Here is a 25,906-nt window from a genome sequence, read left to right on the forward strand (position 1 = left end):
TATATTACATCTACAATTTATGATAGACATTTTTGATGCCATTGCTTTCTGTCTGTGAAGAAAAGCCTCAGACCAAATAGATGGAACTGAACACAGTAGAATTTCATCCAGGCTTTTCCTTCTTTTCTTTTCACAAAATTATTCTCAAATATTTCCCAACAAGGTAGCAGATTTCAAACAAAGATACTGACACAGAGAACTGTCACCTGCTTTCCTTTTCTTCACAAAAATCCATCAGGAAAACTGGTTGTCACCCTCCTCAAAAGATGATCATATATAGAGGAGTGAGTATATGTGTGGCATGATTTCACGTTGTAAGAGGTTTCCTTGGTGTTTTCTTATTCCAGAAAGAAATGCATTTGTACAGTTCACAATCTTTATAAATCACAGTGTAAAACAGTGGTGAGGTTTTCTACAATTATCAAGAAAGTAAGAACAGCAGTGAAATATAGCAGAAAACATACTCCTTGGGAGCAGGAGAACAGGAAAAATCTAGTTTGATGCAAGACTTTCTCATGTGGATTATCTCAGGTCAAACAACGTACCTGAACTCATATTGTGATATTTCCCTTCAGCAGAAGAGACTTAAGGGATCTCCTCTTTATCTAACAGAAGGGACTAAAGGGATCTCCTTTTTATCTAAATGATTATGTTCTCAATATTCTTAATGACAGGATATCTTTTCAGAGCTTTACCACTCTGTCTCATTTGTTTTTAATTAATCAACATGATATGAAGTTCTGAGAAGTTTTATATATAGCTTATAAAACCAAGATTACAAAACTATAAGACCAAGCTAACTTTCTGCTAAGGATTCAAGTATTTAAGACATTGCATAGAATACAATAATAGTAGGCCTGACTGAAATATTTGTGGTAAAAGATAAGCAACAGTAAAGAAAGCACCATTTTTATGCAGCTACTGAGTGCAAACAAAAGAGTGGTGATTTATTAAGACGTGGTGCATCCCACACAGCAGCACATCCACTTGAAATGCCAATTATTTAAACTTTTCCAATCTATGTCATTCCCAGTACAATTTTTATTTTCCTGAACCATTCTTGGACATGAATGCTTTATCTGAGTTAGGAAATAACAGGTGCACACACACGCTCATACATGTGTGCACATACCTATATAAATTAGGACAGGACATCAATTGTTCTTTCCTGTCGGGTAGGGAGGGTCACTCTTTGTGACTGTCTATTCTGGTACTAAAGATTAAAATACACCTCAGCAAATTTGCCAGCCTAGATGCTTTTAGCACTGTTTTTGCTTTAGGGAATACTTTAGCTTATACAAAGGCAGGTTCAGGTTCTCTTCTGTCTCCCACCTACTCTGGATTGCCTAGGAGTATGTCACTGTCAATGAGGCAAAAAACATATTTGTATGGTTTTACGGGCATGTTATACATAACTTTGCCAGTTTTCATAAAAAAGTAAACCAATTTGTTTAAAGCATCAGAGCAAATAAAGATGGTAAAATGTCAGACTAAATCAAACCTCAATTCCCTGCATGGTAGAAAAATACTATATTACCAGCAAAACTTCCCTGAATAAAAATATGCTGTACAGTCTCATATACATGCAAACATAGTTAAATATAAAGATAATGGCAGATGTCATGGCAAATGTATAATGTGTTTACAGTTGGCAATATCCTTTCACATGTCATATCAGCTACTTCAAAGTAAAAAAAGAAATGTAAAGCATAAGACATTGAGATCAAGCAATAACTTGTGGCAAACAGGAATGATCTTAGTCTGAAATTTCCTGCAGTTTATGGCTTGTGCAATGAAAGTTTTCAGTTCATTCTATTCAAGTATCAGGACATGAATCACCTGAAATCTCATATCATGTCAGATTTCCTAGAAATGTTTGATGTCAAATTCTATGTTATTCATTTTTATAATTTTTCTCATGGAAAAGGATTTTATTTCATATGCCTCTGGAAATAAAACTATTATGAAAGAAGCTCTATAAGCTTTCCCTAATGTTTGCAGTTTAGGGGGGGAAAAAAATGAAATAAAGGTAAATAAATGGATTATTTTATACTTTACCAAAACATTTGCTGAGTGTTGCTAGGATCATTCTGTTCCCTGATCTCCTGAGAGCTGAGAGATCTTAGAATGAGAAAGAAATATAACTGCCTCAGAACCACTAAAGACTGAATTACACTTCCTTTGGTTTCCAGGAAGCTGAGCCATAATAAAACAGAAACCGTCACAATACCAGTGAAAATTATAATTTCCAGAACGATTCCTAAAATATCTGCATGGAAGTGGAGAGTCTGAAGAACACTCAGGCTACACAAAACCAAAGCTGCAGATGTTCTTATGATTAAAAACATTTAGGTAGTCAAACCACTGAGTCCCAACTTTTGTCATCTGAGTTTTTGCTATATTTTTCCTCCTTGATCTTTATTAGAATTGCAACCCAGGGTAGGATGCCATCAAGAAAGTACATTTATTCAGGCAATAAATGCCAACTTTCTCTCTATTTCCATCACTTTTTCATGTTGCTGGGAAAATCACAACCATGGTGCTTTTTCGGGGGTGGGGAGTTTTTTTTTTTTGAAGGGGGGGGGGGTTGGTTTTTGGGGTTTTTTTGGGGGGAGGGTTGGGGGGAAGTGGTTTTTTGGGGATTTTTTTTGGATGACACAAACGTGCTCCATGATAATTTCCACTAAAACTTCGTTTCTCATATAGAATGTGTTCTTAAAGAGCCTCTAATATTTTTAATATGTGTTATGTAATCAATACACTAAAATGTGCTTTATATAACTATATTGAGACTAAGTCATTTGAGTCAATTAATCTTGACGTTTTGAAATGTACATTTTGGCTCAGAGGTATTGTTTTTGAAGTTGTAATGCATGTATGAAGTTTTATGTAATTCCATAAATAGTTGGGGGGTAAAAAAAGAAAAATAACTTCTTTTTAAGGACTTGGCTCATAGTTTTATTTTGGAAACTATATTTTTCTTTGAAATATATATAAGATGATTCTTCAGAGAAATTTAAAAACTTAGACAAAAGGGATAGATAGAATGGAAATATGGTGTTTGATATAAGCATTTTGGATTGGAAATATGGAATAATGACGTATTTTGTTTAAAACTTACTAGTTGTGGGTTTTTTCCATATTTACAATCAGTCTTTCCCTTCAAATATCAATTATTTTCCTAGCTCAGCATGAAGTATATGGTTTTTTTTATTTGCCCACTGTGCAGTCAATATTAGCACTGATTACAAATTAATATCTAATGGAAATATTATTCATATTAATTTTATTGATAAACATATTTAATTTTATGTTGGCAGTTCTTTCCTTTTTCTTATTGAATTGAGAGATAGGTCACATCTATGAATAAGGTTCATTTTAGAGGGGGTGCAACATTCAGAATCACTTTGAACATGGAACATTAGAGTTCCATTTCCAATAGAGTTTCCAATTCTAGAGTGGAAACTGTTTAAATATTAGTGTTGCTCCACTCTATATCACAGCTTTAATACAAATAAAACCTATAATAAGCCTGGAGAAAATACAGCCATCAGATACTGGTAAGCAATGAGCTTGTGTTTAAAAGTATCCACTTCGAGCCCTGCGAGCAGTTTTGAGCACCACAATAGAATGATATAAAGTCATTAGGGAGCATCCAGAGGAGGACTGTGAAGATACTTAAACGTCTAGTGGAGAAGTCATATGAGTAGTGGATGAAATTACTTGGTTTGTTCAACCTGGAGAAGATGAGACTGCAGTAGATTTCATTGCAGTCTGCAACTTCCCCAGGAGGGGAAACAGAGAAGCAGACTCTGATCTCTTCAGCGTGGTGACAGCAACAGGACCTGAGGGAATGTCCTGAAGCTGTACTAGGGGAGGTTTAGGTTGGATATTGGGAAGAGATTCTTCACCCAGAGGGTGTTTGGGCACTGGAACAGGCTCCCCAGGGAAGTGGTCACAGCACCAAGCCTGACAGAGGTCAAGAAGCATTTGGACAATGCTCTCAGGCACAGGGTGTAACTCTTGGGATTATTCTGTGGAGAGCCAGGAGCGGGAACTAATGATCCTTGTGAATCATAGAATATCCTCAGTTAGAACTCGATTGTATCCTTTACAGCTCAGGATATTCTATGATTTGATGATTCTGTGGTATAACTTGCGATCAGTCAGCTCAGATACTCTTGATTTAAGAAAGGTTCCTGTTGTGTAAATCCAAACTTGTACAGCACAGCCTTTCCATATGCTGTTTAAAAGCATCTGCAGACAGAAAAGACTTAACTATTTTTTTTTTTTTTTGCTACTGTGAATCTCAGCCCTGGCTGTTAGATGTTGTTCAGTCTCTGTCTGTGGCAGGCTGCCCTGCTCCTTATGTGAGGGGGTGTTAAAGCACATTCTTGCAGCATGGAAAGAAGTATTACAGAAGCCACCATCAAAAAGTAGGTGTCCTGAAGCACATATAGTTGGGTTGCAGACCTGTATTTAAACCACCCTGAAGCAAAACTGCAGATCCTTTAACCTACACCATTTCTATGGTTTCCTTTTGGCACCTTATTATAAAAGATGAATCCTTTGCTCTCCCTTATTAACGGGTAATCTGATCTTGTTTATCCAGTGTGAAAACCACTGAAGAGATTGATTGCAAACATAAAGGCTTTATTTTGACATACTGGAGCAGGGAAAGACTCAATGAACAGAGAGTCCATATGAGTGTGTCATATCCAATGGCCAATGGGAACATGAAAAATGATTTTTCAAGGCAGTCAAACAAAGCATTACAAGAGAAACATATGCTTTACTTTTTTATTTCTTCTTTTTCAGAACCACATAAGAAAGAAAAAATAATGGAATCTGGTGAATATTCTCTCTCTTTTATCTTACTTTTAAACTATCCTAATATTTTTAATTAATTCTTGTTAGAAGTCAATATTTGATGTTTTTTAAAACTTGTTTTTACAGGCAAAACAACAAAGAAAGAAGCAAAAGTACATGGTAAGTCTTGTAAAAGACTGTAAGTTTTAGAGTCTCATTTGTCTGGTTTTATTTTCAGTTGAGACAGGATTAGGTAGAGGGATTTAAAAAAAAAAAAATAAAGCCATGAATATAATTTTGCTGGTTTAATTAAAGTTACTGAAGCAATTGAATGGATGTGCAGCAACCATTCAGTCTTCTAGAACTGAGATCTAATCAAATGTTGATAAGAACAAGAGGATGAGAATTCTTTATTTCAATTTTTAAAAGGTTTGTCATTTCAAAGAAAATTACAGCAAATGGATGGAGAAACAAACACAAAATACAAGATTCAGAATGTGGAGGGTAGGAAAAAAAGTAGGCTGTTTAATTTTTTTTATGCCAAACACCCATGCATTTTATGATTGCAGCAAGATGCTCTTGTCCCTGAGTGGAATCCACTTCTCCAGTTTTTCCAAATTTGGGATAGCACTAAGATTTTCTCCTTTTACAGCCAAGCTTGATGATTCATTCATCAGATGACTCTATTTTTCTCACATAGAAATTCGAGCAAAAAATACCTACAGTAGACAGTCAATTTGTAGAAAAATGAATCTGTCCTTTTCTGTAACATAAAAACCTGTCACATTGCTTCAGAATGAAGGCGTGAATAATGAAGAAAAGAGAAATGTGGTAGTTCAACTAATTTGCATTTAGTTAATATAATTAATAAGAATAGTAAAAAAATTAATCTGAGAAAACTTAAAATAAAGGAAGACTTTTGAAACGGGATCATCCTTTGAATCAATTCTAGAAGTTTCAATAAACTGAAAAACAAACAAAAAACCAAAACAAAACCAAAAAAACCCAAAACCAAACAAACAAAAAACCAAACCAACAAACAAACAAAAACAAAAAAACAAAGCAAAAAAAAAACTAAAAGAGAAAAATTCCTAGTTTCTGCAAATCACTGAAGTTGTTAAAAGAACACTTCTACTGCATACCTTCCTCCTACATAGAATGTATGCTCATTCTGGAACCTATTTTACTCCTTGTCTCATCCTCATACTTGAAAATAGCAGAGCTATTAAAGCTCTGTATGTAATTTATCTACTGGCCTTGTTTTCTACTGCTTTTAATCTGCAGGTTGATTAGTCATCTGCCATGAGACTATCTAAACAAGCAACATATGTGTGTATCACTTTTTCTCTACATAAGAAATGAACTCCTGCTCTGCATAGATAGGTAGCATATTGACAAAGGGAAAAAGTGTTAGGATCAGTTTTAATTTCTTTGTTCATTGATTCAATTTGGTTCTGTGAATGTTTTCTTTTATTTTACAGCATCTCTGGCAACTCCAAAGTCAAAATGTGAGTAATCTTATTTGTTTTGAAAACTGAAATGGAAGAATGCTGCTGTTAACTTTATTGTAATGAAAAAAAAAAACCCAACTTTTAACAGTATGACTTATTTAAAACAAACAGCCTTTTAAATTATAATGGTGTCTTCCTTGCAGCATCTCAAAGCAGGTATCTTTTCCTCAAGTTTTTCATAGAACAGTTGTAATTCTCCAACAATATCAAATTCAGTTTCTAACCCTAACTCAAGCCATAAGGCTTTTGTGACAGGCAGAAAGGAGAAGTAACCAATCTTCTACAGAGAAATTACACAAAGCAATATTTCTCTTTTTGCCACTCTAACTGCAGGACAAACCCAGTGACTGAACAGTTGTTTTCCTTAAGGAATCTGGGGAGTTTGGCAGGGAAGTTTGGTGTAAGAATTTAGCCTGCCTTTCATACAAGAACTGTTGATGGCAAAAGGCAGGGGGTGTGAGAACGTCAAAGCTCGCTCCAAAGTTTACTCCTTTCCACAAGGCACAAGGAATTGGGACTGGTGAGAAACATCAAGGACATAAATTCAAGCTGAGAAAATATAGCAAATATTTAATTGTTTCACATCAGTGTCTGGTTTTTACATACGTACAATGTAAGTTAGCTCCAAATTGCCTTCAAGAACATTACAGATTTCAATTGCAATTTAAGAAAAAACCCAGAAAATGCAATGTCAGGTTACAAACTGCCCTTCACTCTTAGCCCATGTTTATTCATGTCAGTGACCACCATATTTTTATTCCCCTTCAGACAAACGGGAAAAAAAAGAGTTTTAGGAAGTTCAGTCAATTAAGGAAAAGTAGAAACTGTGGGTTTCCATTATACCATATTGGAATAATTCTGTTCTTTCTGATGTCAAAGGAGCAGTTTCACTGCTCACAAAAAAGTGTTTGCCTCAGCCATCTTAGTTTTACCATAGGAGCAACCTAATATTGAACCTGCAATTGTTCTCCAGTGTTTAAGTAATGACAATTTTTCTTTATTCTTCATCAAATAAAAATAAACTGATTTTAGCTCTGGGGTAATTGTTGATTTCTTAAGAATTCCTTGCTAGCAATTCATCTAAATTTAACTTTAGGTTGTTAATTTTTTAAACTCAAACATAGCCTGTACTCCAGGGGAAAAATCATATTTATATTAAAATGTTACAGCTGGTTGTTTTGCTACTTAGTAAGAATCACAAAGGAATGTTATTTTCTTCTATATTGTTATGTGATGCAGACAAATTTTAGTAGTGTTTAATAGTAGTCATTTGTAGTGTTTAACCTTTCTCTAAATCTGAAGAAAATCCTTGCTTTTCAATCCATATTTCTTTGTTCTACATTGCTGCTATTTATTTGGGTTTTTTTCTCCTTTTTCTACTGTTTTTCCTTAGAGACTTAGTAGCTCTCTGGGCACAATCCAATTTTCAATATTCACTAGGTGTTGGCAAATGTAAAATTTTTTAAGCATATTCATGGAAGGCAAACAATTCTGTTCAGAACTAAAAAACAAGGGTTTTGATGAAATTCTCTTCTTTGGTAACTAAAAAAAAATTTTTTACTGGCGTAGAATGAGGCCTGGGCCATAGCCTGTATTTCTTATGAACTATCAAACTCGTATGGAGCTTTCTTGCATTTTCTCACAAGCCACAGCAAGGAATGTTTTCATTTTTGCATGTAAAAGAACAGTTCCTAAACCATAACATATACTTCTTAGGTTAATGATTTATTGATGTTTATGATGTCACAATGAGGAACATCTGACCTCAGGGTTCAGTGAGGGAAATGTTTTTTGTTCCCAATGAGAATGATTTCTTTCTGTCTTCCATCACACTGAGCAAATATCTCAAAATAGCTTTAAAATCAGTGACATTTTAGAATGCATATTTTTGATGAGGATGCTAGTTATGCAACCTGACTCTTTCGGGATAAAAATATTCTGACAAATTTGATTGTAGCCTACAACTATTGAGACTGAAAAATATTTGACTAATGAAGTGCTCTCCTGGCCACTTTCAGCATAAAACAAGGTCTGCTGAATTGTCTCTCATTTGTTTCCTAAGATCTTATGATGGAATCAGAGAAACAATTATAAAGTATATGCCCATTTGATCTACATTATGCCAAGTTGTCAAGAATTTTGCTAAGAAATGACAAAATATATGTGAGATTATTACTCCATTTATTCAATCTATTTTTTAAAATTATATTTTACTGAAAATATGGATCCTTGATGAATTTCTGTTTTTACTTTCATGTGCATGTATTTTATTTTGTATTGGTTCATGCAGGGGTTTTCGTGGGTTTGGTTTGGGATAGGGGGTTGTACTTCTTTAATTTTTTTAATGTCTGCCATTCTGCAAAGCAGAAAAATATAATACATTACAACATTCATGTTACTTAAGTCATATGGCTAAAAGATCAGCTTTTCAAACAGGGAATACCTGGAACAGGATAATTTTTCAGAAAGAGATCATCTTTCAGGCTGCCATTCAGAAGTGACAAGAACTTTGAAAATACCCAGTGGCAAGGATGACATCTTGACCTACACAAAAAACTTGTCTCTGTTCTGACAGAAACAGAGACAACCAAACCTTCTGAATCTTATTCCAAACACTGACTCTACATGGATAGGCTTCCTATTTATACAGACTTTCAAAGTGACAACTATTACCTTGATGATAAAAGATCTCTCAGCACCACCAAAGTAGCCCATGCGTCTCTTCTGAAAAAGCAAAGGGAATAACAGAATATCCTGTTTGTCCTTCCAGATTCTGCTCTGCCATGTCTAGATGATGTTACTTTGCAGTTCCCAAAAGTTGCTCAAACTCTGGTCTGTCTCAGAAAGTTCTTCTCCACAAGCACTCACTCCCTCATGGAAGTGGTGCTGCATTCCTGAATGTACTGATACCGAGGATCCTGTTGATAGTACTGGTTGTTATAACAGCCTTGCTGCTGCTCAAGGCCAGATGGTTCCTTCATGATAACCACACTCGTGATCTACCACCACCACATACATTTGATGACTAAACACCTGATTTTCTCAGAAAGCTGTATTGCTCTTCTAGCCTTGCTGTTCAGTATCCAGAAAAAAATACTTTTTTTCAGTCAGAATTCTGGCTTTCAGAAATTTTACGAACTAAAACTGCTTCCTTTCAGATAAAAAGGATAAAAATGCTTTGAAGAAGAGTTCTCAATAACTGATTTAACTCATTCCATAGCTGCTTTTGCAGTTTTAATGCTAAAAATATATTTTGAAATGTGTATGGGACAGGTTTCTGGTGTCCTTTTTCATATGTTTCTTTCCATATTCAAACAGGCTTTTTCTTCAAAATATTGACCACTTCAGTATGTGCTTTAGAAGCATCATGGTATTGATTTGCTCAGTAGCAGGGCTCAGCGCTCATATTCATCTTGGCTTGTCAGTGATTCATGGTTAAGTATAAGTAGTATTGCTGATCTGGGCCCAGGTACCATGGATGATAATAGCAGAGGTCTACAATAAATATTAAGGGTCTTTGATTGTCTTTGACTTTCTCTGTATCCATGAACGCCAATAAAAACTAGGTACTTGGATAAAGATGCTCCATTTTTTTTCTTTGAGAATCATCAGATGTATTTTCAATCCAGATTTTATTTTCGGGAAAATTGAAGATTATCTTCAATAAAATAAATTCCCTGAAGTATCCAAGGTGCAGAAGTGCAATATTTCACTGTTTACATGGAGCTTGCTCACAAACACCTGCTCACATCACAAGGGAGAAATTGATACCTCTGAGTAGGTTCATCCCACTCAACTGGAAGCTGTTCAGCTATCGACACCTGACTTTTCACTGAATCTCAGATTCAGGGAGCCTGGAAACAGAAGATCATTCCTTTGGCCCACAGCCCACCAAAAGACACTGCAGACAGGCCACAGCTTATTAACTGAGCTGATCTGCTTGAGCCACCATGCCCAGCAGTTTGAGAGTCCTCTTGAAAGGATGTCCTGGTGGTGCCCCTGGGGCCAGATTTACAGTCCAGGCAGCAGGGAAGCAGTGAGCACACATGAAGGCACTTTATAGGTCTTTTGAATTCCCTGACTTTCTCACCATAAATAATGACAATATATGTGACCCTCAGAATTTACTTTGTCTCTAAAAGCAAAACTCTTTATTTTCAACTGTGAATTTTCTAATGAAATGGCAGGGTGAAATAACAAGCTGAGGTTGTTATATGTGCTAATGACCCTGAGGCTGCAGATATTTTCTATACCCATCAGATATAAATTAATTTTCACTGTCCACTTTACATCCTGCCACTTATGTTGACTGTTCTTTACTTTCACACAATGACAGTGAAGCTTATTTTCTTAATGGCACATTTTTTGTTTCAAACACTGTAAGTGGATAGCCTTTTAAATTAAAACAAGGATTTTATTTAGCATAATAGTTATAAATTATGGCTCCAAAAGCTTGGTTTCACAGAAGCATTGGAAGTGCCACTTATAGTTAAACATGTGTATTTATAGATTTACAGTATTTAACCCCAAGTAATTCAATGAGGTAAGAAATATATTGATTGTCTGAAAGATATAATCTTGTACATCACCAAACCTGCAGTGTAAATTGTCAGAAACTATAAAAGATACTCATATTCTTGTAAGAAAAATCTAATGGTACCCCTTCCTGCACCACCTCTTCTTAGATAATTTCATCCTTAATATCCCTTGTCTCCCAAGATGTGTAAATGAATTTAAGAACTGTGCTTGTGAAGTTTGTGAATAAGCAATTGGATATGTCCATGCATCCTGACCTGGGCTGTTACAGCTGCTTCTGGTGTCAGTAAAAATTAAACAGCTCTGCTGCACAAGTGGTCTGGTTCACACCTCTTGCTTGCCCACAGAAATCTCAGTGTTCAGAAGGATCAAGTTAGATGTCGTAGTATACAGTCCATCGGAGGCCTGCTACCTTCACTGAAACTGAGCATGTGCTTAAAACAGAGACTATGGGGCAATGTTTAGCTGTGTCAGGGGTGCAGAGCGGAGATTTCTGCTGGTGCAAACAGAAAACCCTGCTTGCTTGGGGAACTCTCAAACGGGCAAGGTGAAGACCCGCTTGCTTTGTTGCCTTCTCTGTTACAAAATATGTGAGGCATCTTAGCCCCTTCTTCACCGGACATCACAGAATCATTGAATTGTTTGGATTGGCAGGGACCTTAAAGACCATCTAGCTCCAAGCCCCCTGCACTGGGCAGCCCCACCGTCTGCTTGATCAGACCTACTATTTATTTTCTGAAAGAAATTAAAAAAAGAAAATCACTCTTCTTCCAGACAGACAAAAAATATCTATTATGTATTCATATCTTAGAGGGGGGAAATCTCATGGTTGTAAATCTTTGAAGTCTTTTGTCTCAAAATAATGTGTAAACATTTAAGAGGAGCTTTTTCTGATGTAGCAACACTTCTGACTAGAAATCTTATTTAAACCCTATCTTTTATTTGCAGCGGGACTTGAAACAAAAGAAGGAAAAGCAACAAAGGCAGCAGTGCAAGGTAAAAAGAAAACAAAGCATGTTGGCGTTATCTCTCTTAAAACACATTTGCACAGAAACAACTACCTCAGATTCAGAGAGCTGGATGACAGCAGCCTTTAAATCCGTTGGTTCAGCAGTATTTTTTCAGAGTTCAACTGTGTTTGTCAGAGCAACAGGGAATTTCCATTATAAAATTGGTTTTGTCCCGCTTCCACAAAACTGACCCCCCCAACAAAAAGCTTCAGGTAGATGGCTGCCCTCTTCAGATGACAGGTTCTGTGATGCGACTTAGTGTCCCACTGATCTTGCAAGAGGCTTTCTGCCCCTGTAGCCTGGACAGGGATCATCCTTTGCTACTCTGAGAGAGCAACTTCCAATTAAGTAAAGGAGCAGAGGCCCTCTGAAGTCAGCTGAGTTGCTCTTTTTGTCCCAGAGGAAATATCAGCCTCATGAAGAGTCAGAAGGGTCCGCTGCAGAGAATCTCAAAAATTTTTGAGACCAGACCTTGTAGAATTTTTTTTGCAAAAAAACCTTAGGATTGGTATGGAAAAGGCATAAGTGGGAATCTCTGAGTGGGAACACCAGAAGAAAGGCAGCAAGAACCATGTGTTGATGGCACATAGTTCAGAGGGACACAAAGTCTATTATCTAGTGTCCCAAGCCAATGATAGAAGGAATACCAAGGAATGGCCTACATCAAAGCCAAAACATAACTCAAGCCACTGAGTGAACCCAAAAAGAGAAGGATGGATGCCTTGAACCATCTAAAGATGTGTCTTTTCCTATTATATACATTTATACTACTATAATTATTACCTTCAGCATTGTATCTTGCATAAATAAACACTTATTTAAAACAATACATTCCTTTTCAGGTTAGTATGGTAAGAAGCAAAGTAATAAAAAGGGCATCTAAATCCCCAAAACTTATCAGCCTGGGCTTCCTTTATGTGATACACATCCTAGCTGCCTAGAGAGGTGATTTTTGTATTTACTCATGCTCAAATTGGCAGCTAGAGCCCTGATGATGAAGTTTCCAGTAACCTTTAGTATAAAACATAAGACATGTTTATTGGTGTAGCTTTGGTCAGTAAAGCTATTATTCCTTTCTTTTCTCCAGTTTCTCAGCTTTACTCAGAATTACTCAGGCCAGTACAGACACCCTGCAGCAGCTGTCAGCTGCTTGGTAGTTGTCATGGAAAACGTTATAACTAGGTGGGTCTTGGCCTAGATTTCAGTCATTGTTAGGCTGGGTATCTCCACATTATTTTCCATTGCCACGCAAGTGTTTCTCCAGACATCTGCACTGCTTCCCCTCTTTTTGTGACTCATGCAGCAACGGAGGTGTGTGTGGTTGCTGTAAGATTTGTCCTTTCTACAATGTACCACCATTAGTTGGGATTTTATCTGCCAAACATTCTAACTGCGTCATAAAGAGCACAGACTAAGCAGTGCAAACTATAGTTCCACCTGGTTGGCATGGAGCAGGGTTTTCTAAACCACAGGCTGTGATAACCAAGGGACTCAAAAGTGGGGCAAACTGTTTCCCATGACAGCAGTCAGCAGCAGCAGCAGCACTGTCTCCCTATGCCAGCACTATCTAGTCTCTTCAAGTCAAAGGAATGAGAGCAACATGTAATGTCTGTCACAACTATTTCTGCAGCTACTTCCCAGTGCTGGCAACAGCTCAGTTCCTCTGATGCACAGAAGAGAGCACAAACACTTCCACACAGAAATTCCCTCTGCTTCTTGTTTCTGCTCCCTATATGTATGGAGTTGCTGCCAACACACTTATCAGCCAAAGACAAACAAGTCAAACAAAACTTTCTGGATGCTTTTTGAATATTACTGTGTACTTATATCACCCACAGAAGAGTACTTTGGATCAGGATGCATTTCAAAAAGTAGAGGGATTCAGTCCTGGTCAAAACTGGGACTTGTAATCTGAGAAAAATAGTATAAGGAGACTTACAGGAAAATCTGGAGTGTTTGAGGTTGGATTTGCTTATCAATCAGGACATAACTTCATTCTTTTAAACAAAAGCTTTAGTGATTATTGCAGCTTTGACCTAAAATCCCAACATCTATAAATGGACTGAAAGACTGTAGCAACACCTCAGTTCAATCATCTTTTATTAGTTGTAAAGCCAAACTACAGGTAATATTTTTAACTGTTAAAAGATGAGCAAGAAGGCACTTAACTTTAACTCTTTGACCTATTTGAAAAATGTAATGAGCAGATATCAGATGGTTTCCAAGAAGTTAATGCCTGTTATTGAGAATCACTATTTAAAAGAGATGGTTGGGATTTTATCGTTGTTCTATTTTTTTCTGGTGGTATCCAATAGTACTAAGAAAGGAGATTTGCCATCTGTTAAAGAAGATCATATCAGACTAGGGGGTTTTATGTTCTATGTGCATATATGAAAGGCCTTAAGTGGGAACCATAAACTTTATTTACATACTCTGTCAAGAAAGTGGATTTTCAAGATGTATTTAAGCACTTAGGGTCAACATGCATTAAAATACATTTTCATTAGTTGATTATATTTTTTAAAATTTCTCATGTGAGAATGGATTCTAACATTTCCTTTTTCTTTTCTCTTTTCACTTCTGTTTCCTTTCCTTTCTCTTTCTTCAGATAAACCAAAGATGAAACAAGGAAGTAAGATATAGTTTTACTCATTAAAGTAACATCTTCCACAAGAGTTTGGGTAACTATACTCTTTGTCATGGAGGTGTACAACAGCTTTAATTTCTTGCAGGCAGGCTTCTGAAATTAAAGACTTTTTATTTCTGTTCACAGAGTTTTCTCTGATTAACCTAATACTTAAAAATGTGATTTTTTAAACTATGAATGTATCTGAATATTTCCATCAAATATGCCTACAGATATCTGCAGTAAATTGCATCTTTTCTCATTTTGTAAAAAAGGGAATGAATAATAACTTGGTGGGTACAAAACATGAAGGTCAAAGCAGGAGGGAAGGAGTAGTTTCTGAAGCAGATGTCTGAGGTGTAGTAAGGAATAGAAGAGACAGCTTTATTTCAAAAATGCATTTTTAACCTTGTTCAACAGATTTCTTTCCGAAGTCTTCTCCTTTAAAAGTAATATTGTATGGAAGTATCTAGTATTGCCTTTTTAGAAACACAATGTAGAAGGAAGAAAAATAATGAAATTTTTTTCTCTTGCCACCAGTCCCAACAGAATAGGAATTCAATGTCAACAGTAAATTGGGTTTTTCAACTTTACAGCTATTCTACCATAAATAAAAAGTTATCATTTAAGGATTCCTTCAATATAGATTCCCCAGGACATGTTTTTCTTAGTCAGAGACAAATACTAAACCATGAACAAGAAGATTTATTGATATCATGATAAATTGCTATTGGACACAATCTATGCTTTTATAATAAAACAAACAATTTGTGAACAGTGTGTCATTAAGGCAGTAAAAAATTACTACTAAAACTGCCTACTGTAGCTAATACAAGTTTCATACCTATCTACTAAACACAACCTCCATTTCCTAAACACAAATTCCTCCTCATCAGGAGTCTTGATTTCTTATCCTATGTGTAGAAACCAAGAGGGTCTTCTAAAAGTTTTTTTTTAATTTCTTCTGACTCTGAAATGCTGCTGAGTTTTTCAATAGAAGGGATTTTTGCTTCACATGTGATGAAGAACTTAGTATTTTTTTTTTTTCCAGAAAACCTTTATTAGCATTTTTCAGATGACATATATAAAACAGTTTAACCAGCAGTCAGATGGTTAAATTCCTTAAAATGCAAGAAGTCAAAATCCAAGTCTCTGATCCTTTTGAGTAGACTATTTTGGGACAGTCTTTTTAATTTTGTGGTGGAAAGCTTTGGAGACCTTTATCAGTCCAGAATAGTGGTCTCGCATTTTGTCTGAAACCGAATTCTTGTTTTCCACCTGGTGCAAATTATTTCTTCTGCTTTTTCCAGGGGCCTAGCCTTCCTTGAGTAAGGCTGGTGGGGCTTAGCCATCTTCTCTACCTGTCTGTAGGCAGAATGAAAGCAGCTCTTCGCCCACATACCTGTTACTACTGTTACCCACACACTTTGATCAGCATCTGGCCCTTAGAAAAAGAATAGATCCAATAAGACCCTTGGCCTTGCTCATCAGGAATGGACAATCCCAAATGAGGGAAGTAGGCCACAGCCAGCTCCAATGAGTCAACTTTGGCAAAGCATCAGTTTTGACCTTTCTGGTTAAGAACATTGAAAAACTGTCTTTGTCTCATACGAAGTTGAAGTTTGAAAATTTTATAATTAAATCGACAACAGTTAATCTACAAAACGCATTTTGTGGACTGAACTTTCTGAATGATATCCGATGAATTTTGTACAAAGCTTCCAATAACTCAATATTTAATCATGTCTTCCAAAATACAGTTTTAGCCTCTTGCATGATATTTATGCTTCATTTTCTCCCCTGGTTAAATCTCATTGCTCTATTCAGTTGTGGCTTCTGACTGCCACTTTATTGATGTGACTAATCCTTTTACAGATCCTGGAAAAGAGAAAGAATTGAAACCTCCAGCTGCCACAAAAGATAAAGGTAACATGGCAGGATGAATTTGTATATAACTCTTATATACATATATAAGTATATACATATATGTTAAAAAGCGTATATGTATATGATTGGTATATAACTTGTCCATCAAAAACCCCACTTTGAATGCATTGCCATTTCTGTTTTCAAAGTATAATTTAGTTAGGAATTTGTAAAAATAATACTATTTCAGTAAATTTACTATGAAACTTAATTGACATTACCTGAATTAAAGGTGCAAAGAGAGCACTGGTTACACTAGTTATGAAAATTTAGAAGGCTAAACTCAGAATTTAGGAGTTAACCTTTGTTAACATTTATTAATATTTATTATGACCTGCAAAGTAAAATAAGCTTTGTGTGATCTTTGTTCTTTCATCAAATTAAAAAAAAAAAAAAATTGTGGTATCACTTAGTGAGCATGCTAAAACTGATGAAAATTGGTTTTGTGCTACACATTTGATTGGTATCTTGTGTCAGTTAGAAACCAACAATCATTCAATAAATCGGTATCTTAGAGTCATTAGATGTTAACGGTTTAACACTAGCTTGAAAATTAATAAATTTTTTTACAGAACATGCTAAAGAAAAGGAGGGAAAGAATCCTACATCTTTAAAAGAAAAAGGTAAGAATACATAATAAAATATAGGATTTGTTAAAACCACAAAAAGTAGAATGAAGATGTTAATTTTTTAAACAATCATTATCAGCCTTTCTCATTAAAAACCTTAATCAATCAAAATTTAATTAGTTAAAATATTCTACAAGCTCTATAACATTAAAAAGGCAGGGAGGGGGTGAATATAAATAGAATATATTGAGACAATTAAAATTCAGAGTTCTCAAAAATAATTAAATCAATATCATAAAACACTGTGTGATAGTCAAGAACCTTGCAAAGAAAGTCTGAACAATACAAAATCTTTAATAGCGGCCAGTCAAGAAATTCTGAACTGAATCATTTCAAAAATGTGTGAACATAATAGGAAGAAAGTAAGCTTTATGTGTACATGAGTGGGAAACTTGCTTTCGGTACCCTGTAAAAGTTATAGCTAAAACCCCAGATCTTCATCCAGTCAACCACCTGCAACATGAGAGGTGGTCTGAATCTTTCTTGTATTCCTTTTTTTTTGTTTGTTTGTTTTTGGCAATTTGATTAGAGTTAAATTTCCTTTCATCAATTGTTTTATTGGGTGCTTTTTACACATCTTATTTCTTCCCTCTTTTCTGGAAAAAACTTTCTTTGGAAGAAGTTATTTATGGATAGGTCTTATTTGACATCTTTAAAATAAAAATATCTACCATATATATAGTCAAATTAATATTTATTCTAAGTTATCCTCTATAACTATTAAAAATTTATAGCTATATATACAGAGGTATGGTCTGCAATATATAGATTTTAGTCTATAACTATTTCAAGTTGCAGTCATTATATGCAATTTCAAATAAAGAACTGAATGAAGAGGTCAATTCAAGCAGTATTGAAAGATGACAAAAACATATAAAGCAAAGGAGGAATAATTTATTGCTAGACATATTTTCAAAATCCTAGAAGTTATGTTCATTCACTCACTTCTTTGTTCAAAAATTTAAATTAAATTTTGCAATCTGAAAATTTTATGGTGCATATATTGTTCTTCTGTGTGTGTTCTACTCCTAATGTACACATGCCCCATTTATATGATCTTAGTTATCTGGAACTCTATGGAATCCTGTGGCCCTCTCCACAGACTGCCTATAATCGTCACTGCCTGATGGTGTTGTGCTGGAAAATTAGAATAATCATTTGAGTGAAAACTCTTCCCTCTCTTTTCCTTCATGGAGCATTGTATTCAGCCTGCTGCTCGTTTCAGAGGATTACAGGGAGGCAGGGAGAGGAGAAAAAAGAGAGAAGATCCAAAACATTTTCTTCTCTTTGATAAGAGTTTCTTTAGGGCAAATGAACAGTGGTTTGCCAGCCATGAAAAAGTTTCCATAGTGTGTCCTTTGTTGAGAATGGCCACAGCACTCCTTTTTTTTTTCTCCTGTGCTGATGTTTAACATATCAGCAACTTCAATTACTAATTGATTAGTAATTAGTAATTACAGGTCCTTCTTACATGAAAAAGGACCCACCCAACCTTCAGAAAATAGCAGGCAGGAATTTCTTTTAAATGTCAATACAGCTGAAAACTTGCTGCTGAAAATACCTATAAAGATATCACAGGCTCCTGAGCCCCTGGAGTATCACTGACGTCCAGCCCAGCTGAGCCTGTCCCTCAGATCCTGAGAGCTCTTGCTGATGCAGCCATCACTGTTTCCCATAACAGGCATCAAACTGGCATAGTTCTGCGCCTGTGCTTAAAAATGAGGGTGCTGATTAGTGAGTTGTAGAGCTCAGCTGAAAATATATCAGCATCAAAGATTATAGGGACAACTTAGAAAGCTGTGAGGAGAAACTTCTAGAAATCTTGGTGCCTTTCTTAGCTGTGTATTTTTCCTTATTGCATTATGGATAACTCTGCTATATAAATATATATTTAGCCTTATTTTCCCCCTGTTTCAGTTATCAAATCTGCCCAAACCATAGTTCATAAATTAATCAAAACTTATTTGCATGTCATTCTTTCCCCTATCTATCACCTCTTCAAGCCTCATGAGTGGGCCTCTATAAAGGTTATTGACCAGGTCACTGGGGACTTCTTTTACTCTTTGCAACTTGCTGTTTTGCAATTTTTTTTCTTGAAGTGGATCTTCCTGGAAAATATAAATATTATCAAAGGACACAGAAAAGCAAGGATTTTTAAGACTGAATATATTCCCTAATTATGCATCTTGGGAGTTTGTTACTATTCATGTGAACTAAATAAAGGAACACTTCTGGATTAAGTGTTAAATACTTGTGGTGATTAATGTGTGTCTGGCACCTTATGCAATAAAAGAGTTATCATCACATTTCATTCCCTTTCAAGGATGGGCTAAGTCTAAATGAACAAGGAGGACGTCCAGACCAAAAGCTTTATCCTAAAGCAGACTATTTTTCATAAATTAAAGCATAGTGATTTTATTTAAAGAAGAAAGAGGAAAAATAAATCCCTGAATTTGGAGTTGTTGCTGGGATACTATATAGACCATAACCCTACAAAGTTACTTTATCTATTTTATGAGGTGAATAAAATGTCTTCAGTCTTGGAGTCTAATTTTATTGAGAATAATTAAAGAGAACACTGAAATAATATGTTTTCCACTTCTTAGTGATACACGACATCTCAAGGCTCTGTCTGAATTTATAACTGGCTTTTCATCTCTTCCTTGCAGTAAAAAAGCCCATTTGTACTCTGGAATATAAAAACTGATTTTCTGTTGACATAATCATATTGAAATAACTTGGGGTCAATAAAACTCTAAGGTATCATTTGCCACGTGGTTTTTAGGTAGGTATCTTACCCAGCTAACCAGAGTAGAAGTTCATTCATACAGACTGTTACAGGTGTAACAGTGCCACTACAAGTTTGCCATATTTCATTTATAACTCCTCTTTGAATTTTTCTAAGGCATTTGCATTGTGCTAAGTTCTTAAATTGACAGCATTTACCCTGTATAGATAATATAAATTCATTCTCACCCTATGTTCCATGATTTATTTTCTGAACAAATGTTATTTTTTCTTCTTCTTTGCCTTTGACATGTTTTGGGGTGTCTTTGGATATTTTCTTATGTCAGTTATGTGTGGATAATAAACCTATTTATTTTTATGTACAGATTGACAGGGGAAATAAGTCAGTAATGTGTATTTCTTTTTTGCCATATATGTTATAGCATACTGTCATTAAAGAAACAAATGAGTTGATTTGCACTTGCTATGCAATACTTGTGTTTCCTTTAAAACAAAAGAAACATGAAATAATATGTTGCCTGTGGCATTTTTTTTATCTTAACTTGTAACATACTTTTTTCCCTTAACAAAGGAGTTGTGAGCAGCTGCAGCTCACACTTCTGTCTATTTCCTTTTTTTTTTTTTTTTTTTTTGTCATTGTCATTTTTGTGAGAAATATATCTTTATCCTGAGGATATCACACACTGCTGCTGCTTCATCATTCTATACCATCTTCCTAACCTGACCTAGCTTCACCCCTGGAGTAGCATGTGGGAGGAAAAGATTATGGTGAAAGCTGTCTTTAAGCCAGCTTGATGTTTTTCCCCTTCTGAGACCAGAAATAAAGCGGTCAGTTGAGAGCAGAAGTTTGTAAAGTCCTCAGTGAGTACCTGTTTAAGTTTCTGGAAATGAAAACCTGCTCCCTGGAAGAAAAGCAGAACCGGTGATCTCAGTATCTTTGGCTCAGAGGGTGGGGAACTTGGTGCACCACGGAAAGTGTCCTGCACTGAGAGTTGCATCCAAAAGTTGTAGGAGTCAAATGTGCTGAACCTTCTTTAGGAGCTACATATTGTAGGAAATCTGAGGGAGAACTGCTACGTGGATGGCAAAAACCAGCACGGGCATATGGCACAAAACCCATAAGGCCAAAGATTTGTGGCTGTGGCTGCAAGAGTGGCTGCTGATCACTGAGATCACCAGTGTGCCCAGAGTGAAGTGTTCAAGTGGGGCTGCTCTTGCCTCAAGTCTTTTAATACAGTCCACATAGGGGCTACTTCAAAGGGTTTCCGGCGTCACACTGGAAGTTTTATCTCAGTCCCCTGGAGAAGAGTCCATCTGCTGCTGTGAAGATCAGGATCCTAATTTCATAATCTATCCCTGCACAGTGTGATTTCTCCAACAGCTTCAGCCACCCAGGAAATGATTTTTTCCTGCTACAACTCACACTTAAATCCAGATGGATAAGTGGGATTGCTTCCTGGTACCATGGCAGCCAGGAGGATGTTCAGAGTTAAAATTATTTTGCAAAAGATCTTCTTTTAGCTTTTTTACTGAAGATTTGGTTTACTTTAATTTGGAACAAATGGCTTTTTTTTTCAAGATACTTAGGTGCTATATCTTGTCAGATGGAATGCATCTGTGTCTATTTACCATTCTGCCAGCTGTGATACTCTCTCACTCAAACCACATACATTCATAAGCCTATCAAATTATTTCTTACTTTGGAAAAAAATGTTTTCTCCTATTTTCCCTGATAAATACACTTAAGAGTGTAGAGACAGTCAAGAGACTGTTGCTTGAGAAAATATTTAAACATTAGTTATTTACACAATATAGTGTATGATTTTCCTGTGCTTGCTGACCCTGAATGCATATTCCCTGAAGGACTGAGGCAAAATAAATATTCTTCAGACAGAAAAAGCAGAAACAGTCTTCATGAAACTTTGGATAAGACCCAAAGAATTCCTAATCCTGTGTCATTGCTTGCATTTTCGCCTTCTCCTTTTGAATTTCTCTCATCTGTGTGCTCTCTAGAGACAGTCACCAAAAGCAATTTCTATTCTTGCTTTTGCTACTTACATTATTGCACCTTAAAAATACGAGACGGTTTTGAGAGAGAATGTAGAGAGGTCAAGCTTGCATCTATTTATGTTCACAATTTTAGTCTTGGTTTTTAAAGATATCTTGAGTTTTCTTTTAAATGTAGAGGGATACTCCTCTCTTCTAAGTCTCAGAAACATAATTGTCTCCCTACAGATGCCCTGAAAGGAAAAAATCCCAAGAATCCAGAGAGCTTAAGAGAAAAAGGTAAATGAAGAAGAAAACCAGACCTGAATATCAGAACAGTTATTCAGTCTAGAAAGAGCTCTTGAGTAGGAATATAGAAGTGTGGAAAACTGAATTCATCCTGGTTCCTGTTCAGATTATTTTAACCATTATATTGTTTTTAATAATATTTGTGCTGTACAGATCCCAGTATGACCCCTAGAAATCATCTGGGCTTCTTTTAAATGTGGATATTTGAATTAGCATCTTGGGGGAAACACTAAAATTTATTTTCATATCCCTTTTGGATGTCAGTCTTTCAAAAATGAGTTGTCTACATCTCATAGTGGAAACATTACTAGAGGGAACTAGACTAAGTCTAGTCCATTTGCCTACAGGTCAGGAATGTGGGTGTCTGAGAATGAAACTGGCTGAGGCTACTGACAAATCCAGTGTTTGAGGGTGACTGATATGTCAAGATTTTTTATTAATTTGTTGGCAACATGGGCACATACACCTCTAATCCTTTCAGTTTCAAGACCATTGCTAGCTGCTCATACAGGGGTCATGGGTTGCTTGATGGCATCTATTTGGAGAAAACCCTATTTGTTGCAATGCGATGTATATCGAACACTCTCTTTCTGGAGAGTATGGAAACAGCTGAAAAGTTTAAACAAAACAGCAAAGGCTATCAGACCTGTGCCTGGTTCCTGAGCTGTAACAGCACACCTGAACTCCAAATTGTTACAAAGTCCCATTTTTTGGAAGCTGGAGATATTCAAGTCTAGATTATGGCTGAAGTCCATAGTCTAGTCTAGTCTGAAGTCTAGATTATGGCTGCTGGATAGACGCAGAGCAAAATGACACACTTCTGCAAGGAATGTATTATTCCTTGTGAAATCTGTACGAAATGAAGCCAGGACACCACTTGTTGAGAATTCTCCTCTGTGCCACTGCTGTCAGTCCCTGTGTCTTACCTGGGCACCAAAAGAAGATCATAGTTTTCCTATATTTGTGCTTACCTAACTCCTGAACTTTTTGGAAGGTTTTTGTGAAGTTTGGTTGATTTCATTGTTTTGTTCTTGACTTCTGTGTTGTCAGTTACTAGAAAGAGAGAACTAGAAAATCAGGATTTTTTGTCTCCTCTCCTTTAATACTTTGTCATATACTGAAGAAAAAAAAAAAAAATTAAACATACAATTAACTCCTTGAACTATTCATTTTGACATAAAATATACGAAATGTACATTTGAAGGATGAGCACGGTCTTTTATAGGCAGTGTGCCTGTCATTTTAAAAGGCTTTGTATATGCAGGAAGTGAAATTCTGTTCACAGGTAATACCCATATGGCCTCTTTGATATTAAAAGAATATTGGAGTCCTGAATGAGTAGCTGGTCCTTTTGTCACTCCTAAATAAAAAAAAAAACCTCTCACTTACCTTTGTCAGCAGCCTCTGGCTTTCAAGACTAGTATTCCTAATATTTCAATTGTATCAACATGGATTAATATTTTTTGGGATTCAGCAAAAGAAAAACTCATTTATGCCAACTGCTGTATAGAATTTATTTCTTTGTAAGTATTTTTTCATTGCCTGCTTGAGCGAGGGCTCCACAGTTTCTTCAAAATGCAAAGAAACTAATGGCATATTGAAGTCTTTTTATTTTGCACATCCAAGACTAGAAAGATAAATGGATGACCTTGCTTTTTGTCCTGTTCTTTATTTCCATGTTGTTAAATCCATTTAATTATCACATCTCTTTTGCTCTTCACATATCAAATTGTTTGCCTTGTTTTCTTTTCAAGTGTCATCTTATTCCCCTAGCCTGACTTGTGATAAATGTTAAATGTTTTTTTTTTTTTTTTCTAGAGACTGGTAAAAGAAAAGATGTGAAGTCTCCAGCAACCTTAAAGGAAAAGGGTAATGTCTTATTATTATGTGGCTGGCAAATAACAGGTCTTCTGCTGGTATCTCAGTGCAGTTTTGATATATTTTGAATTACAGGCTGTTGGTGAAAAGAGACTAAACCTAGATTCTTCTCATTTAATAGATCTGAAATATTGAAAGCAGCAGTGTCTGAGATGATTCAGAAATAATAAAGTCATAACTCTTTTTATTGTGGTGTTCTTTAACAACTGTCTGACCTGCACAACCAATATTGCAGTGGGAGTGCTAGTTTGTTCTGAGTGAATTAGTAACAGAGCTGCTACTGAATGTACATGACAGGCTGAAATGGTAGGCTGCACAGGACTGAGTGCATGGTTTGACCTGCAGAAATTTTGCCAGCAAATTTAGCAAAAATATTTTTGGTTTGCTTTCAACTTTAGTTTGTGCCTTTTATTGAATTAAACTGAAATTCTAATTCTTAACGCATCTCCTTTACACATTTGGTTGGTCAGGTGTTATGCACATTGTTACAGTACCAATGAGCACAGCATATATTTATGCTCCTAAATTTCTACTTTCATTTTTGTGCTTGATTTCTTTTTCAGACTCTTCAAAACAAAAAGAAATTAAGGCTTCAGCTAATCCTAAGGAAAAAGGTAACAATCTCAAGTTGAATTGAGCCTTAACATACGTTTCAGTTGAGAAAAAAATCCGTTGTGCAAGGAGTCACAAATTAAATCCTAGTTTCTTTGGTTAGCTATTCCCAAATATCCTTGAATGGCATCCTTTGCAGCTAGACATTCTTTTTACTTGGCTAAACAAGTGACAGGTGCATATGAAGCTATACAAGCAAGTTATAGTTGTGGTATTTTATAGACCCTAAAGTCAAAAGGACTTTTTTTTTTTTTTTCCCCTTGATTTTGTCTCATTCTTTCTATTTAAATAAGTCATTTCAGATTGCATTTTACTTTTTCTATATTATTTGGTTGCACTTTTCTCTCTCTTCTTATATTGAAATATCAACACTAGTCATCAAATAAAAGTCAATTACAATTTATTGTACATCTCAAATATTAGGCATTTTTAGGCACCATAATTATAATTAATCAACTATTTCAGGTTTATTTATTAATATCAAATAAACTCATACAAAACTTAAATTTACTTTTATCCTTTTTGCATATGGATTAAATGCCACTTTTTCATTATAAAAAAGCCATCAGGTTAAATGTGTAAATAATTTAACATGGATAAAAATATGTAATAACTTGTTAGCTTATAACAGTTATTTAAGTAATGGGAACGTAGTAGTCAATCTTAAAATCTTCCAGTCAGTTTTGAAAACTGTTTCAGATAATTGGAAAATACTGCTTCCTCTCTTTAGAATTTCCCTATGGAATAGTAGAAATGTTGAGTCAATATTTTCTCTGACAAGTTATGAAAGACAACATTTACAAGTTTTTAAGTGCAGCTATTTAACTTAGCGTATAGCAGAGTAGAAGAATTCAGCTGTTATTTTGCATAGTTGTATCATTCTGAATCAAAGTAAAGGCTTAAATGCTACCAGAAAAAAATGCTATTGAGGGTAGCCCTGTGAAGAAGGACTTGGTGGTGCTGGTGAATGAGAGGCTGGACATGAGTCACCAATATGCTCTTGCAGACAAGACAGCCAGTTGTATCCTGGGCTATATCAATGGCAGTGTGGCCAGAGTGTCACAGGAGGTAATTCCCTTTTCTCTCGTGAGACTCCACCTGAAGTGCTGCCTCCAGATCTGGGGTCCCCAGCACAAAAGGAACAGGGACCTGTTGGAACAAATCCAGAGGAGACTACCAAGATGATCAGAAGGATGGAGTACCTCTTCGATGAGGAAAGGCTAAGAGAATTGGGAATGTTCAGCCTGGAGAAGAGATGGCTTTGGTGTGACCAAATTGGGGCCTTCCAGTACCTGATGGGAGTCCTCAAGGAAGATGGAGTGAGAC

At 35.8% G+C, this 25,906-nt stretch overlaps 1 protein-coding gene across 12 annotated transcripts in view; it reads left to right on the forward strand.

The window, feature by feature from the left end:
- The window catches only part of TRDN (triadin), a 233,259-nt gene that overhangs the window by 144,595 nt on the left and 62,758 nt on the right, over positions 1 to 25,906 (forward strand). For 11 of the 12 annotated variants that reach the window (XM_058420014.1, XM_040058143.1, XM_058420013.1 and 8 more), the window contains 10 exons: positions 4,819 to 4,851; positions 4,957 to 4,989; positions 6,291 to 6,317; positions 11,805 to 11,852; positions 14,475 to 14,498; positions 16,368 to 16,418; positions 16,991 to 17,041; positions 22,031 to 22,081; positions 23,909 to 23,959; positions 24,532 to 24,582. In XM_058420014.1, the coding sequence (XP_058275997.1) occupies positions 4,819 to 4,851; positions 4,957 to 4,989; positions 6,291 to 6,317; positions 11,805 to 11,852; positions 14,475 to 14,498; positions 16,368 to 16,418; positions 16,991 to 17,041; positions 22,031 to 22,081; positions 23,909 to 23,959; positions 24,532 to 24,582 (420 nt within the window). The remainder of the gene's footprint in view (positions 1 to 4,818; positions 4,852 to 4,956; positions 4,990 to 6,290; positions 6,318 to 11,804; positions 11,853 to 14,474; positions 14,499 to 16,367; positions 16,419 to 16,990; positions 17,042 to 22,030; positions 22,082 to 23,908; positions 23,960 to 24,531; positions 24,583 to 25,906) is intronic. The other variant, XM_058420019.1, reaches the window with a different exon arrangement.

This window comes from Hirundo rustica, chromosome 3, assembly GCF_015227805.2.
Source record: "Hirundo rustica isolate bHirRus1 chromosome 3, bHirRus1.pri.v3, whole genome shotgun sequence".
Taxonomy (NCBI): Eukaryota; Metazoa; Chordata; class Aves; order Passeriformes; family Hirundinidae; genus Hirundo; species Hirundo rustica.